Source organism: Dysidea avara, chromosome 3, assembly GCF_963678975.1.
Source record: "Dysidea avara chromosome 3, odDysAvar1.4, whole genome shotgun sequence".
NCBI classification, from domain to species: Eukaryota; Metazoa; Porifera; class Demospongiae; order Dictyoceratida; family Dysideidae; genus Dysidea; species Dysidea avara.
The window spans coordinates 34,936,682-34,954,323 of record NC_089274.1 but is presented as its reverse complement, the minus strand read 5'-3'; the positions used below and the strand labels follow the sequence as shown (position 1 = coordinate 34,954,323).

Genomic DNA, 17,642 nt, shown 5'->3' with positions numbered 1-17,642 from the left:
AGTACTGTACTAGAGCATAGCCAGAAATTTTATAAAGGGTTTCCAACAGCAGCACTTAGTTACCAGCAGCAGGGTCTGGGGCACAGTTCCCAACTGTCAGAGACCTTGACTATTTAATGGTCCAAAACCCAAAAGATTGCTATATTTTATGTGATAGTAAACCAGTTTATACTTAACAGGAAGAAAGAAAACACACGTTGTAGCTCCATGATCCTTTATCTAAATGGTATGAATTTTATAGTGAAGTTGTCTGCCTAGTATTGCCATCCACATCCCAAATTTGAACAAATTTGCCTTAGCCAATCCCGGGACATGAGCAACCAACGTTTTTCTTCATTTTTTCCTTCTCCTGCTTCCTTTCACACATTTCACAAAATTTGCTGTAAAACACAAATGCATAATACAATCAAGCTGAAATCTGGCACATTTTAACTAACTCTAATTGTGGATCCCACTACAAAACTTTGTGTATTCGCATAATAAAGATCAAACTTCTGTCACGCCTTCCGTGTAAATTGCTACAGGGTAAATTAATTTGTGACCATTGTAGGAGTGCCTTTTGGTGGTTTGGAAGGAATCAAGATAATGACCGTGCATGTGTAATGACTGGGCAATTGAGTTTCACAAATACATAAACAGTTTCTGTACCAACAAGGCAGGGGAGTGAGTTGATAATTGGTATGTAGATGGAATAATCATCACAGTAAGTCCTTTCAATGCTATAGAAGAATTGGATTAAAAGTTACTGAGTTATATAAGATCACACCAAATCAAACTATATGTAGTTTCCCGTACTCTTCCCACACCACATCTGGGCACCTGCATTTCATGTTATTATAGTCATTATTTTTCCAAAACCACTTCCTGTGCTGCTATATAGAAACATCCCATGAAGACTTCCATTTGCATATAAAGAATGGTTCTGGTGGTTGCTAGCTAGGGTTAGTTTATCAGTTTCATGACCTTGAAAATCCCCTTGAGATCAATAGAACAGTAACTTATTTTGATAATGAATAATCATCAGTATGGAAGTGCTGTACATTAAGGATCATGGTGTTTTGGGCTCTTTTGCGCTTCAAAATCACCCCAAAACAGTCAATTTTCTTTCAAAACAGTCTGGCAGTATTAGTTAAGTATAACTAAGCCCAAAAAATGTCTTCGGATGTACTTCAAGTTTTGTAGGCAGTAATAGCATAATGCAGTACATTTATAGTCCAATTTTCATCCAGATCAGTTAAAGAACAATGAAGTTATGCAAGATTGCACACCTGCAGGGTAAACTGCTGGATGGAATAGCTGGAAAATCAATCTGTACATGAAATAAATATTGTAGTGCAAACCTTTTGTGGTTTGACAGAAATCAAGGTGATGGTCATGGAGTTATAGCAAAAATGCTAACAGGTATGTGATCCTAGTTTCATAATTTGTTGGAGTGGCATAGGGAGGAGGGGTTCAGGAACCCCCCTCCCCCTGTAAAAATTTAGACTTTTGCAAGCAGGATCCTAACACACCATTTAATGTGGCAGGACAAAATGAGCAAGTAATATAGTGTAATGGCATAGCACAACAATTGATAAAGCTTGCATTCATCTCTCAGGAAAGGATTTACGGAGCCCTCTTCAACTTGACAAAAAGATCGATATACTCTATTAGAGCAGTCAGGTATATACTCTAATAGAGCAGTTAGGTTTATACTTAGGTATACTCCAATAGAACATGCATGTAAATATATCCATATCCATATGAAGTTTTTCAGACATTGTAACATTAAATGCAAAAAACTTAGCATGACCTTATACTGCTATAGCTTTGGAGTACAGTGTTTAAAGACATAGACCTATTCATGCTATGCATATTTGTATATATAGTTATATTGTTTTTGATTGTAAGTCATTCCATTTGTATCAGTAGATTCATGGTTCCTATACCAAGTGAGTTATAACTATCACTTACAGATTACTATATGTGTCTCTATGTGTTATGCTGTCTGTTTCCACTAGGTAGCTTTATCTAGTACCAGGGGCACTTATATGCATTGTACTTTTTACATAAAATATAGGAATTTTCTGAGTTTTGATTCATTAAAATATCAAAAATCTCTCAGTAGCTGGGGGCTGTGCCCCCAGACCCCTGCTTCTGGTAACTCAATGTTGGTTCTGGAACCCCCTTCAAAAAATCCCCATGTTGGTACTTCTACCAGACAAACTGCTGAAGGGAATGAGCTGGAATTTACAATTTAAGTGATTATTTACCATAGTAGAATCCTTCAGCTGTTAAGAATTAAAATCAGTTGTGTTGCAATATGAAAACATGCAACTACATGTAACCAATGTGTGATCAAGATACTGTAATAGTGCAATCAACTTATTAGAGTATTCAGTTAATCAGTTACGTTATACTTAACCCAGTATAGAGTGCAGCTACATCAAGTCATCCTGAATTACAAGTATGTGGAGAGATCAGTCATATTACAAGTCACTTAGAGTTACATAACAAATCTCCCTGTAGAGATAAAAGGAGACTTGTAACACAGCTAAATTCTCAATGTAGCTAAACCATCTACTAGGTGACTTGTAAGCAGCTGAACTCGTCTCTCTGTAGAGGGTTCAGCTACATTATAAGTAAAACAATAAAGTTCAGCTACATTACAAGCTACGGAGTAGAGCATTCAGTTACATTACAAGTCCTCGTAGCAACAAACAAGTCACTCTGTAGAGAGATCAGCTACAAACAAATAACCCAATAGAGAGTTTGAAGTCACCCGGTTGAGAATTCATGTGCTAATTTTACAGTAATTTTAAACAACCTAAATAGACCATATAAATTGAAATATCTTCACTGTTAATCATTCCAGACGTGTAGTAAATAAAGAGAACTACACGTAGCTAGACTAAAAGCCCCAAAGCCAGCCATAGGCTAAAACCCCAAAGCCAGCTATAGGCTGACTTTAGGAGTTTGCAATAACAAAAAGAAGTGATATTTATTTCAAAGCAGCTAAGCTGTGAAAAAGGGTGCAGCCTCCCAGGGCTATTGCCTAGCACTACATATGGCCGAGTTCATATTAAAAGATAACTCGAACAACAGATACCAGTCACAGACAGTTTAAATACTCTGCTTCTTTTATCACTGCGGTCTGCTCTCGGTAACTACCCCACACCCTGATTGAACAACTGCTATCCATGATAAGAATCATGAAATCAATTGGTGGCAGCCAAGAAATGACTGCAATGATGTTAATGCCAATTTTTAATGATGAAGGTTGCCACTAACATCATTGCAGCCATTTCTCAGCTATCATCTTTAATTTCACAGCATTTCACCCTGAAAGGCCACACCCCTTTTGCAGCTTGGCTGTTTTGGAATAGATTTTGACCCTGTGATTAAAAAGTAGTTTGGTTATTGCCTTGTAACTTTATAGTTGTTACTCTGATTTCTTTCTTTTTTACTTCTTCCATGATTAACCTAATGTACAAATTAATTTTCTAGTAATTTACCTCGTATTTATGCTAAAATCAATTTTGTCTTCTTGAATAATTCTTGTTTACCATACTTGGTACATGCATTAATCTTCATGAGCCCTTTAGAAGTGCCAAATTTCACAGCAATAGAGTTACACACTTTTAGCAATTGGCTAATTATACAAAATGTGCAAAAGAGTAAAAACAAAGAAAAACTATGGTGGCGTGTGTCTGGGAAATGGCTTGAACAATTTTAATGTGGGGAGAAGCCTTGGAACTATATACATAAAAATCTGTCTTTTCTTTCATTTTCCTGATATCCACAATTGTATAACACTGTACCAGCTTTATTGGCAGCATGAAACACTACCATGTGTCTTACATACATACATACAAGTTTTTTGTAATGATAAGGAACTATGAACAATTTTGTCTACTAATGGCTGCCCTGCACTGTATACATTGTGTATACCATAAGCATGTTAAGTTTCGTGGCTAGACTTTTTGCAGTTAAATCTTGATGATGTGAACTTTGCATAAATATATGGTATGACATGGAGGACAGGTATACACTAGTGAAGTAATTAGATCAATTGCTTGAACAACAGATGGTCCCACATGATCTTTTGATGGAGATGTGAGTATATCAACCATGCTTCAGGGTTGACTTGCCATTAAGGAATCTTGAACAATTTTTGTGGATCAGGTGCATGCAATGAAATCCATGACTAAAGTTTTATGCAGCATGAAAATATTCTACGCATATGATATATGAGCTGAACATCCTCCAATAAAAATTCCCAATGATTACTATGATTGGTTATTGGTAGCTTGAGATGTATAGAGAATTTCGTGAATTCTGTTTACTATGTGTTTGTTTCAAAGATCAACCAGCATCTCAAGCAAGTGACAGTGGAGGATCATCTGGTGCTGTTATTGGTGGAGCGGTAGGAGGAGTTGTAGTTATTGTAGTCATCTTTATAGTGGTGTTACTGGTGTTGATTTATATGAGACATTTACATCAGAAGAAATCAAGTCCTGTTATGGCTGGGATTACTAATAAAATATCTGACGGTAAGTGCTCCTAATTGTAAATGTTGTTGTAATATTAGTGTGGCTGTCTCTCCCAACAACTTTATATCACAAATATCTGGATAGAAGTACACAATGCTTGTGCACTCTATGTATTATAATTCAATCAGGGATCATAGATATAAAAGTATACATAGTAGTGATGCCATGATATATTGTGATTATCATGATAGTATAATCGTGATAGAGAAAATGCCATATTGTGATATTAAAAAACACGAATTATTTAGTGAAAAGTGACTTGATATTTGCAAAATATCAGGACAACATGTGGTGATGCTTAATAAACAAGATACATATATAGACTGAATAAAACTTGTCCTGTAAAAATATTCACAAATTAAATTGATTTAATTATGTCGTGATTATTGTGATAGTGACATGAAAATTTTCATATCGTGGCACCACTATATAAGTCACTCACACCTGCAGCTATTATGATGATGATTATGATTAAGTACTAAAAAGAAAACTTCGGTACAGCTGATAATATCCAGAATGGTTAGACCCTCAAAAGAAAGGTAAGAAAAAGTTCCATGACAAACAAATAAACTATACTAGTAAATAGTACACACATTTATTTATTACTTCCATCACTGAAGTGTGGATTAAATCTACTAGCATAGCTGCAAGTATAGGTAATCTCCCTTGTTTTATTAGTTTTTATTATAATCCAAATACCCTTGCACTTGTTTGTTTACCTTTGGTAACAATATTGCGACTGGTGAACCCATGCATGCACCAGATATATCATAAAACAAATTTTGCATCTAACCATGCTATCAATGCTGATAGCAAAGTGAGTAATCCTCACAGTTTTCAGCTGTGTTCTACCTCTTATACAGCACTGTAAGTGAAGAACGATGTGATAAGTGGCTCTGCAATCAATCCTGTAAGGAAATCATCAGTGATTTTGTGATAGCTAGCACAAGAAAGCCATTACATACTATACATGCAAATCAACACCTACAAATAGTGGAGAAACAAAGGAGGACAAAGGTCAGTCCATGATGCATCCATTGTAGCTGCTGTAGTAGGTGAAAAGGCAAGTCTTTGGTTTAAGTGACATCAAACAGTGATGAAATCAATCCCATAATGGTATTGAAACTTATTGGAAAAGTTTGGGATCATTCTGGGGGTTTCTTTGAGTTTATTATGTTGCCAAGCCATCGTGAAGGTCAGGGTGACACTTTTGGTTAGGAACGCATGTACACAGACTATCAAGATCTCTATTATCAAATAGTACAGTAGTACTATTTAAGTAGGGTTACCCTCGAAAATGATGCGCAGCCTAAATGCCACCTTCAAAAATCATCCTGTAGACATCTTATGCCATGAAAATCACCTTTACGGAATAATGTTAGTCCATCTAACATGAAATACAGCATTAAAAGCAAGAAAACACTTACTGGTGACCAAATGTAGAATTTTTTTTAAAAACTGCCAAAACTTGAAATTTGGTCTCACTTACTCACTCACTCACTCACTCACTCACTCACTCACCCACCCACCCACCCACTCACTCACTCACTCACTCACTCACTCACTCACCCACCCACCCACCCACCCACTCACTCACTCACTCACTCTCTCACTCACTCACTCACTCACTCCCTCGCTCACTCACTGACCACAATCACAAGCCTAGAGGCCAAACAAAGCAATGCATGGCCACCATTTTATGTCACGATAGTAAACTCACCAGTGGGATGTGCCTTTTGGGAGAGTAGGCCCTCTGCGCCTTGTCATTTCTTTTATCTTCAATCAGGTTGCTTGTCTTCTTCATCCAACGAAACCATATCAAGGCGTAAATTTTCTGTATCACCACTTTCTTCAGCAGTACATTTAGATGCCACAGAATTATTTCAGAGCTAAATTTCAGAAACGCTTCAGCCCCAGTGCTACTATAAGAGGTATACTAGCTAGATAATTGCAACTTTATGATTGGGATTAGTGCTGTATGCCAGTGTCCAATTAACCGGTTATTAACCAGTGTTGTCTAGGTCAACCAATAACCAATGAAGAAACCTTTAACTGGTTGTTGCCCACCCACTTTGTAAACCATAAATTACCCCTGCTGACAAGTGTTAACATCATAACATACCCTCAAAGAATGTGTAAATATGTGATTGTAAAACCTGTTATTGCAAGACAGGATGTTGATGGTCACTTTGGTACCATCCAGGGCCGCCCAGAGAAATTAAGGGGCCCAGGGCAAAGAGTTAAAGTGGGGCCCTTCACCCAAGCTGTAAATTGAAGACCAAAAAAAAAAAAAAAGGTCACAAATACCCATCACCAACCATATCTATATCTCCTTATCTATAAGCCTGCTACACTACTCCTCTGAAGAATACTGTGACTGCTCTAATTATTAGAGTATTTAGATCTGACTGTTCTATTAGAGTATATCAATCTTTTAAACAGGTATTCAGGGGGCCCTTCATGGTGCCTCCTGGGGCCCCTTTCAGGCTGGGGCCCGGGGCAAAATGCCCCAGTTGCCCCCCCTGTGGGCGGCCCTGGTACCATCCTAAACCTTCCAGCAGTCATATTATGTCTGCCAATATAAAAACAAACCAATTATTGCCAATTATTGGTACGCAATTAACCAGTGACAAAAATTTTGTAGGTGTACAGCACTAATTGGGATCCCATTTGCCACACAGGTTCCCGACCACACCCATCAAATAAAGATCTAAGTGGACTAATCAGTGGCAATATACCTCAGAGACCATACCTCTTAACAATCTAGCTATTTACTTAACAGTAAACAACGGATGGCCTCATCCCTTATTGGTCTAGCTAGCTGCACACCCCTTTGTTGACTAGAGATACTCTAATACAACAGTCACTCAAATACAACAGTCATGTATGATATTCTAATAGAACAGTCACATGCTACAACAAAAACTAAACAAACTATTTTATTATTATTATTATTTAATTTTGCTGTGAAAACTTCACAAACAGAAGAATATACACAGATATAATATAATAAATAATGTTAGCTATTGATTGCAAAATAATAGTTACGTATCAGAGATTTGAATATGTCAGTGTTTTCCGCTTCAAAGATGTAGCGAGGTAGTACGTTCCATTGCCTTGATGTTGATGGTATAAAGGAGTATTTGTAGGTGTCAGTGTTACAAAATGGTTCTATGAGTCTGAACATATGGCATGATCTGGTCTGTAGCTGGTACTGTAATGTCTGTAGATGAAACTCAGGTATGTATTCAGGTGGTAAATAGACATTTTGTTTAAGAATGTTGTATAGCATAGTTAAGGAGAGCTGTTCTCTTCGAGACTCTAGTGATTCCCACTTAAGTTCGTTAACCATCTGTGTTACACTAGCATGATAGGAGTATATACCTTTGACATATCGTGCAGCACGCCTCTGAACTTTTTCTAAAGCGATCTTGTCAGTTGTTAAATGAGGGTTCCAGACTGTAGTTGCATATTCAAGTTTAGGGCGTACTAGGCTAAGGTAGGCTCTCTCTCTAAGGTGAATAGATGATGTCCTCAAGTTACGCTTTAGCAGACCAAGCATCTGATTTGCTTTGGAGGTGATAGATTGGATATGTAGGTGCCACTTCAAATCACTCTGAATAATGATGCCTAAATATTTGTAATGTTCAACAGGTGAGAGGAGATGATTGTGTAGTCTGTAGGGAGTAATGATTTTATTTCTTCTAGGATGTAAAACAGTCATGGTAAAGCACTTTGATACATTTAGTTTCATCAGCCATCTCTGCTGCCATTCTTGTAACGCACATAAATCTTCTTGTAACCTCTCAGCATCTTCAGGGGTACGGATAGCCCTATATATTATACAGTCATCAGCGAAAAGTTTAATAGAACTATGTAAAATGGATTCCGGTAGATCATTGATATAGATGGAGAAAAGAGTAGGGCCAAGGACTGTGCCTTGAGGGACACCAGACAGTACTGGGCATCTGGGAGATGAAATACCATCTAGCACAACACACTGCGTTCGATGATTCAAAAATGAGGAGATCCAGTTTTTCAAATTTCCTCTAATGCCATACCAGTCTAATTTGTACAGCAGACGTTGGTGTGGTACTGTGTCGAAAGCCTTTGCAAAGTCAGTGAAGATAATATCTGTCTGTATTCCAGTATCATAGCAACAGGATAGATCATGTAATAGTGTGATAAGTAATGTTTCACAAGAACGAGAATGACGAAAGCCGTACTGATGATCACTTAGGATGTTGTTGGTTTCTAAATGTTTCATGATGTTTGAGTTTACAATTTGTTCAAATAGTTTAGAGACAATGGAAGTTAGTGAAATTGGTCGATAATTGGAAGGTTGTTGTCGGTTACCCTGCTTAAAGATTGGTGTAATATTTGCAGATCGCCACTCATCAGGAATGACTCCAGAGTCTAAGGAGCACTGAAACAATGTTCTTAAGAAGGGGGATATAACATCAGCTGTTTCTTTAAGTACTCTTCCATGTATTTGATCAGGTCCACAAGCTTTATTGGGGTTGATGTTAAGCAAGAGATTGTAAACGCCTTCTACAGATGTGTTCACATCAGACATTGTTGGATGGGGGCTGGGACCCTTGTCTGGTAGTGAGGATTTTGGTTCCTTAGTGAACACAGACTGGAACTGTTGGTTTAGTACTTTAGCCTTATCCAAACTAGTTTCATAACTAGTACCATCGCAACTAGTATTTTAAAAATTGTTAATTTAAAAATGAAGTGGGGATATAATGTAGCAAAACAAAAGATGAATCAAGACACACGGTAGTGTGTTGTGCGGCCCAAGAAGCCGGCGCGTAACACCCGTGAGTATATTGACAGGAAGAAAGAAAACGCAATTTTCGCACCTCAGTAGCTCTGTGCTTCCTTGATGAAACAAGACGATTTTTGCTGTGGACATGCCCCCCAACTGCAGCACTCCACATTCCAAATTTGAGCGAAATCGCTTGGCGCGTTCCCGAGATATGCGACTTCAAAAATTGGCTCAGTTTCTTCGTTTTATTTCTTCTTATTATTTTTCTTTTTCTTGTCACACACTTACAAAAACTGCTATAAAACTCGAACGCCACATCCGATTGCCTTGAAATTTGGCACACAGAAGAGGGATATAAAGGCGCATCTCGGTACCAACTTTGGCTGGAATACGATAAACAGGCTAAGAGTTATGAGCGATTATTCACGAAAAATAACACCAATATGTTGTCACGCCTACAGGGTAAACCGCGTATGAGAAGAAGCTGAAAATCGGTGGGTGAATAGGTTAACTATTGAACCTCAAACCTTTTGTGGTTTGAAAGAAATCGAGCTAAAAAACAGGAAGATACAACGAAAAAACCAACAGTGTGTAACAATTACGCAAACGAGATTAGCTAATAAAAAAAAACGACTGCTGCCACGCCTAACAGATAAACCGCTTGGAGTAATGCTTTGAAAATCATTGTAAAGATGGAGTAATCATCTTAGAAAGGCTCATCAATGGTGTAGAAGAATCAGACGTAAAGCCACGGAGTTATAACACGAAATCCAACTTGGTGCAGCAAGTGCGAGATCGAGATACTCTAATAGAGCAGTCATCCTAATAGAGCAGTCACCCTGAAGAGAATTCAAGAGATCAGCTAGAAACAAGAAACCTGTATAGAGATGGAGTAATCATCTTAGAAAGGCTCATCAATGGTGTAGAAGAATCAGACTTAAAGCCACGGAGTTATAACACGAAATCAAACTTGGTGCAGCAAGTGCAAGATCGAGATACTCTAATAGAGCAGTCATCCTAATAGAGCAGTCACCCTGAAGAGAATTCAAGAGATCAGCTAGAAACAAGAAACCTGTATAGAGATCAGCTACACACAAGTCACCCCGTAGAAAGATCAGCTAGAAGAAATTACCTTGTAGGCAACTATGGAAAGGGATAGTTCAGCTAGAAAAAATCACCTTGTAGAGTTCAGATACAAAGAAACCACCATGTAGAGAGTTCAGCTACAAACAAATCGCCCTGTGGAGAGATCAATAGAAGAAGTTACCTTGCAGAGAGTTCAGCTACAAAGAAACCATCATGTAGAGAGTTCAGCTACAAACAAATCTCCCTGTAGAGAGATTAGCTAGAAGAAGTTACCTTGTACAGAGTTCAGCTACAAAGAAACCATCATGTAGAGAGTTCAGCTACAAACAAATCGCCCTGTGGAGAGATCAATAGAAGAAGTTACCTTGCAGAGAGTTCAGCTACAAAGAAACCATCATGTAGAGAATTCAGCTACAAACTAGTGACCCTGTAAAGACATCAGCTAGACGAAGTTACCTTGAAAGAGTTCAGCTACAAAGAAACCATTATTTAAAGAGCTCAGCTGCAAACAAATAACCTATACAGAATTCAGCTACAAACAAATCACCATGTAGAGAGATCAGCTAGAAGAAGTTTACTTGTAGAGAGTTCAGCTACAAAGAAACCACCATTTAGAGTGTTCAGCTTCAAACAAATCACCTGTAGAGAGTTCAGCTACAAACAAATCTCCCTGTAGAGAGATCAGCTAGAAGAAATTACCTTGTAGAGAGTTCAGCTGCAAAGAAATTACCCTGTATAAAATTCTGCCACAAGCATATTGCCCTGTAGAAAGATCAGTTAGAAGAAGTTACCTTGTAGATAGTTCAGCTACAAACAGATCTCCCTGTAGAGAGATCAGCTAGAAGAAATTACCTTGTAGAGAGTTCAGCTGCAAAGAAATCACCCTGTAGAAAATGCAGCCACAAACATATTGCCTTGTAGAAAGATCAGTTAGAAGAAGTTACCTTTTAGAGAGTTCAGCTACAAAGAAACCACCCTGTAGAAAGATCAGCTAGAAGAAGTTACCTTGTAGATCGTTCAGCTACAAACAAATTACCCTGTAGAGAGATCAGCTAGAAGAAGTTACCTTGTAGGTAGTTCAGCTACAAACAAATCTCCCTGTAGAGAGATCAGCTAGAAGAAATTACCTTGTAGAGCGTTCAGCTACAAAGAAACCATCATGTAGAGAGTTCAGCTGCAAACAAATCTCCCTGTAGAGAGATCAGCTAGAAGAAATTACCTTTTAGAGAGTTCAGCTACAAAGAAAGCATTCTGTAAAGACCTCAGCTGCAAACAAATCACCTGTACAGAATTCAGCTACGAACAAATCATCCTGTAGAGAGATCAGCTAGAAGAAGTTACCTTGTAGATAGTTCAGCTACAAACAAATCTCCCTGTAGAGAGATCAGCTAGAAGAAATTACCTTGTAGAGAGTTCAGCTACAAAGAAACCATCATTTAGAAAGTTCAGCTTCAAACAAATCACCTGTAGAGAGTTCAGCTACAAACAAATCTCCCTGTGGAGAGATCAGCTAGAAGAAGTTACCTTGTAGATAGTTCAGCTACAAACAAATCTCCCTGTAGAGAGATCAGCTAGAAGAAATTACCTTGTAGAGAGTTCAGCTACAAAGAAACCATCATTTAGAAAGTTCAGCTTCAAACAAATCTCCCTGTAGAGAGATCAGCTAGAAGAAGTTACCTTGTAGAGAGTGAAGCTACAAACAAATCATCCTATTGAAAGATCAGCTAGAAGAAGTCACCTTGTAGAAAGTTCAGTTACAAAGAAACCACCATGTAGAGAGTTCAGCTACAAACTAGCCACCTTGTAGAGACATCAGCTAGAAAAGTTACTTTGTAGAGAGTTCAGCTACAAACAAATCACCCTGTAGAAAGATCAGTTAGAAGAAGTTACCTTTTAGAGAGTTCAGATACAAAGAAACCATTCTGTAAAGAGCTCAGCTGCAAACAAATCACCTGTACAGAATTCAGCTACAAACAAATCACCCTGTAGAGAGATCAGCTAGAAGAAATTACCTTGTAGATAGTTCAGCTACAAACAAATCATCCTGTAGAAAGATCAGTTAGAAGAAGTTACTTTGTAGAGAGTTCAGCTACAAAGAAACCTGTACAGAATTCAGCTACAAACAAATCACCGTGTAGAGAGATCAGCTAGAAGAAGTTACCTTGTAGATAGTTCAGCTACAAACAAATCTCCCTGTAGAGAGATCAGCTAGAAGAAGTTACCTTGTAGAGAGTTCAGCTACAAAGAAACCATCATGTAGAGAGTTCCGCTGCAAAGAAATCACCACTGCCCAAATTTCAAGGCAATAGCTCTTTCCAATCTGAAGTTATCAATTGTCAAAGTTGGCAAATAGGATGTGTGGAAGGCCCCTTTTTGCAAATCCGGTCACATATGTATTATATGTGACCAGATTTACGAAAAAGGGTCTTCCACGCACATCCAATTCTATGAACTTGAATGACCATACCTTTGTGCTCAAAGACGATACTAACCTGACATTTTGTTCATGTATTAACCTATGTTGTTACTCATCACTGTCCAAATTTCAAGGCAATACTATTTTCCTATCTGACATTATGAACTGCCAAAGTTCATAAATTGGATGTGTGTGGAAGATCCCTTCTCACAAATCCGGTCACATATATATAATTTGTACATTTACTGATAAAATATTTAAAGTACATCTACTTCATCTTTTCTTCTTCCTGTAGTAAAGAAAAAAAACATAGGTTAAAAAAGTCCCAAAGCTGGCCATAGGCCGGCTTTGGGGTATACAAATACAAAAAGAAATGAAATCTAATCCAAAACAGCCAAGCTGTAAAAAAAGTGTGCGGCCCTCAGAAAGGCTATGGTGAAAAAAGATGTGAAATCCAAGGTGGCGGCCAAGAAATGGCTGTGATGGTAGGTTAATGGTAAAAATTTTAATAACGACAATTCAGGTGAATTTTTGTGCCGCTTCACAAAATTTATCTGAATTGTCATTATTAAAATTTTTACCATTAACCTACCATCACAGCCATTTCTTGGCCGCCACCTTGGATTTCACATCTTTTTTCACCATAGCCTTTCTGAGGGCCGCACACTTTTTTTACAGCTTGGCTGTTTTGGATTAGATGATGATATTACAGCATAGCTTGGTGGGAAAGTCTCTACTTTGGCACAATAGCTATAATTTTGTTTAATACCAAAGTAGAGACTTTCCCACCCAGCTATGTTGTAATACCATCATTCATCTCTTGTTTCGCTACATTTTATTGCATTGATCCCTTATTCATTTTCAAATTAACAATTTTTAAAATACTAGTGCAGTATTACCATATATACTGTATGATATGGTATTATTATCATACTGTATGATACAGTATTATGTTATTAGACTGCTACTGTAGTTTGTGTCTTAGTCTTGTTGGTCACCACAGGTCATGTTCACAAGTTGTGTTATGTACTACAGGTAGTGCAAGTTCAACAGAAAAGAAACAGAAGGAAGAACAATACAGTGAGATAATGTTATCTCAGTTACATCGTGATGATACTATCAAGATGGATTCTAATCCATCATATGGGTCATACACAGGACAGGGTTCTAATATTGCTATACAACCTAACCCATCCTATGGTGTGAACAAACGAAACAATAAAATAACTGAAGATCAGTATGATTATGCCCGACCCACTGAGTTAACTAAACACCCATCACATGATGATAGAAAAGATGATGTTAATATGGAGTCTAACCCATCATATGGAATAATCAGAGGAGAGGGTAATAATAACATGGGTTGTGATGTTACTATTGAGCCTCCATCATATGGAGTAGCCACAAGAATGGCCAACAGGCTCTGATGTTACCATTACTCCTAATCCAGCTTATGGGAATGTGAAAGCTAAAAAGTAAATCACTGAATCTCATCATGCTTATATGGATTAGTTTAATCAACTAAACCATTGTATCATTAGCTCTGTATATTTGCAGCATGTATAGTGACATTTACTCCTTTATTATTATTGTTGTTATCGTTTTACATATAGTTACTTTTGTGCATTATTTGTTGCAGCTCTCTCCCAGTTTTTGCCACAATATATGTTTGCTATGCTACATGAGATAATAGTCAGTTGATCATCTACTGTATAGTATTCAGGATATAAAAATACTAGTTGGAGTATGATTGGTCACTGTATGGTCTCACTTGAATAGTGATGAGGACGCATGCACTGTAATTTTGTGAATAATTTGAGTTTATTACATTGAACCCAGATGGGTAGTCCATCATTAAACAAACATTGCAGGCATTCACATATATACGTAATATATGAGAATACCAAGTATCTTATCTCATGACTTAATATTGTATTATGATATTATTTTAAGCTAGGAGAGGTGACTTTAGAATCGACACCTACAAGTAACAGATTGCTAGAAGCAGTCATTATTATTTCATGCTATAATTATATGTATGAATTGTCTATTCCTGTGTATGTGTGTGCATAGCACGGAAGAATGGCTATACAAACACTGAAGTGAAAACTAGTGATCAATCATTCAGCTTAAAAGTGAACTTTAAAAGTTGTTGTGTGGAAACAGCTGTGTAAGCTGTAGACATATTTGATATGATTATGCTGTTAGCTTAAGGTGTGAAGAAATGTTGTTGGAGCCTCAGCTATAGTAGCAGAGAAACTATATGTATTATATGTATATGGAGCTATGCAGTACTTAATTTAGCTCATGGAAAAGATCCCTGGCAAAAACTTATTATAGTGAAGCCAGTCTAACTAATTTTTTGCTGTGAGGTTTCTCTTGATCTACTAAATATTATAATAATGCCACAAAAAACTCTAAAGCAGATCCATAGCTCAAGAATTTTTGTAAAGGAGTGAAAAGGCACTACTGTAATTTGTTTTTTTCGTTGTAAAATAATTTTCGTATGCAAACACTTGTAGAAAAATTTCTTGCATGAAAACTTTTATACAGTGGAACCTGTGTTACGGTCACCTGGATTAAGCGGTCGCCTCTGCAAAGCGGCCATGGACACGAGGTCCCAAATATTTTCCCATACAAATGTATGTATTGTTGTCTGCATTAAGCGGTCACCTGTCTAACGCGTATAACGGCCAACCAAGAATTCGCTTATGAATTACTGTATACATAACTTTCTCCTTCATATAGCGGTCGCTACCTTTTATGGTGGCTTGTTAAGCCAACTGTCTTTCACCACGGCACCACTTCAAATAATGCACAATTATCACACTTCCTGCCTTTCAATGAATACTATATAATCTATCAGGCTTCATTGCTTAAACGTATTCAATAGCTATAACCAACATTCATAACAAGCTCACCTTGTCCATTCTGTACTAAAATATTACTGCATTGCGGTTGGCGCGAGCCTCTTAATAATAATGACTCATTTATAACGGCCATAGCCACTAAAATGCTGCTGACCACCTTATACAGGTTTTCTCTATAACAGCCACCTGTATATAAAGGTCAGATATATAGATATATCTGGTCCCAAAGTGACCATTATAGACAGGTTCCACTGTACAAGGCTGCAGCACATGTTGCTGCAGACCTTCAGTGCTGGTCACTGTAAAGCATTAATACAATAAATACTTTAGGATTAAGGAAGAAAATCCATCCCTCCTGGAGGAGACTGAGTGTGGCCCCGACTAGACATTGGGTGACCTGCAGTTCAATTCCTGGGGCTGGAGGGATTTTTTTCCTTACTTTGGCCCCTTTTCTATTACACCTTTTCAGCTATAAGTCACTAAGTCTAAGTCCTTGAAATTAGGTTAGGTAATCCTAAGGCTGCAGCACATGTTGCTGCAGACCTTTAGTGCTGGTCACTGTAAAGCATTAATACAATACAATAATACAAAAGATCGAACTACTCTAATAGAAGAGCAGTCAACACGTAAATCGTACGAAAATATTTTTACAACAAAAATTTTTATCACAAAAAATTTTTGCACGAAAATAAAGCAAATTATGGTATATATCAATTTCCTGTGATTTAAAAAAAATCTTTCTTCCTAGTGTTATGTATATTGTATACATGTACGGTATAATTGGCTTTTGCATGTCAGAAGTATGCTAGTACAAATAGGTAGGTTTAGACATGTGGATTAATGTATAATTCTTCACTTGGGAAATTTTGATGAGAGAGGTGATATAAGATGGCTACTAAAATAGGTTTCACTGTACAGCTATGAAATTTCATCAAATTATATTATAACAGTAATAGTGCTCTAATGAAAAGGCTGTGGCATGCCAGCAAGATCATCCTATGGAGCTTTATAATTTAACATGGTCTTTATAATAATTACAATGTAGTCTTTGTTAAGGTGATGTTTACAAAGAGGTGACCACAAAATAAAATGCTGTTATATTCCAATCCAGTCGGTTCTATTACTATTATTTTTATGATATACCATGTTCATTTTGGCAAAAATAGTAGGGCTATAGCCTGCACACTAAAATTACTCATACAGTACATACAACTATCAGTCGAATCTTTGGGAATTTAATTAAGGAGCATGCTTCAATAAGGTGTTGTGGTAAATTGTTTCATCCATTCACTGCTTGATATTATACTACTAATTAACAGACAAGATGAATATGGTACTTGTAAATTATTAATTGGTGTCCTCTGTACCGTAATTTGCTTTCTTTACTTTGTAAAATAATTTTCGTACACAAAATTTGTACAAAAATTTCTTACACGAAAAATTTCACACAAGATCAAACTACTCTAATAGAGCAGTCATCCACGTAAATCATATGAAAATATTTTATATGAAATTTTTTTTTCACGAAAATAAAGCGAATTACAGTAATTCCTGATGATTGTATGTACGTGTGTGAAAAAATTATTCATATCAGTGTCCACTAAATATCTGATATAATAATACAAGTCATGTCATCACACCCATTGATGATGATAAATAATTGAGTGAAGGCAACTAATGGGTTTCATTATGGCAGATGAAGTTTCACGTAACAGTGCTGCTGCAAACATTTCTCCCACTCCCAAACACATAACATCTTCCCAATAACTACTCACTTTATGGTACTCTATTGCTATGTACAAACAACTGTCAATATCTTGGGGTCACACTTCAGTTAACCTTAAATGGGACAGACACATTAATGAAAAAATAGAATGCTACAACTACTACAAAGGAACATCAAAGTTTCATCAGCCAACACTGTCATCACATTGTTTCTAGTGTTGTTTTAGTTACTAAAACTAAAA

General features: G+C 37.1%; 1 protein-coding gene and 1 long non-coding RNA gene across 2 annotated transcripts in view; one reads left to right on the top strand and one right to left on the bottom strand.

Annotated features, from left to right (window-relative positions):
- The window catches only part of LOC136251608 (uncharacterized), a 60,905-nt gene extending 46,673 nt beyond the window's left edge, over nt 1-14,232 (top strand). Inside the window, exons 2-3 of the mRNA XM_066044067.1 lie at nt 4,344-4,532; nt 13,841-14,232. Of these exons, the coding sequence (XP_065900139.1) occupies nt 4,466-4,532; nt 13,841-14,232 (459 nt within the window). The 5' untranslated portion in view covers nt 4,344-4,465. The remainder of the gene's footprint in view (nt 1-4,343; nt 4,533-13,840) is intronic.
- Nucleotides 1-17,642, bottom strand: part of LOC136250857 (uncharacterized) — a 383,395-nt gene that overhangs the window by 167,205 nt on the left and 198,548 nt on the right. The gene's annotated exons all lie outside the window — the stretch shown is intronic.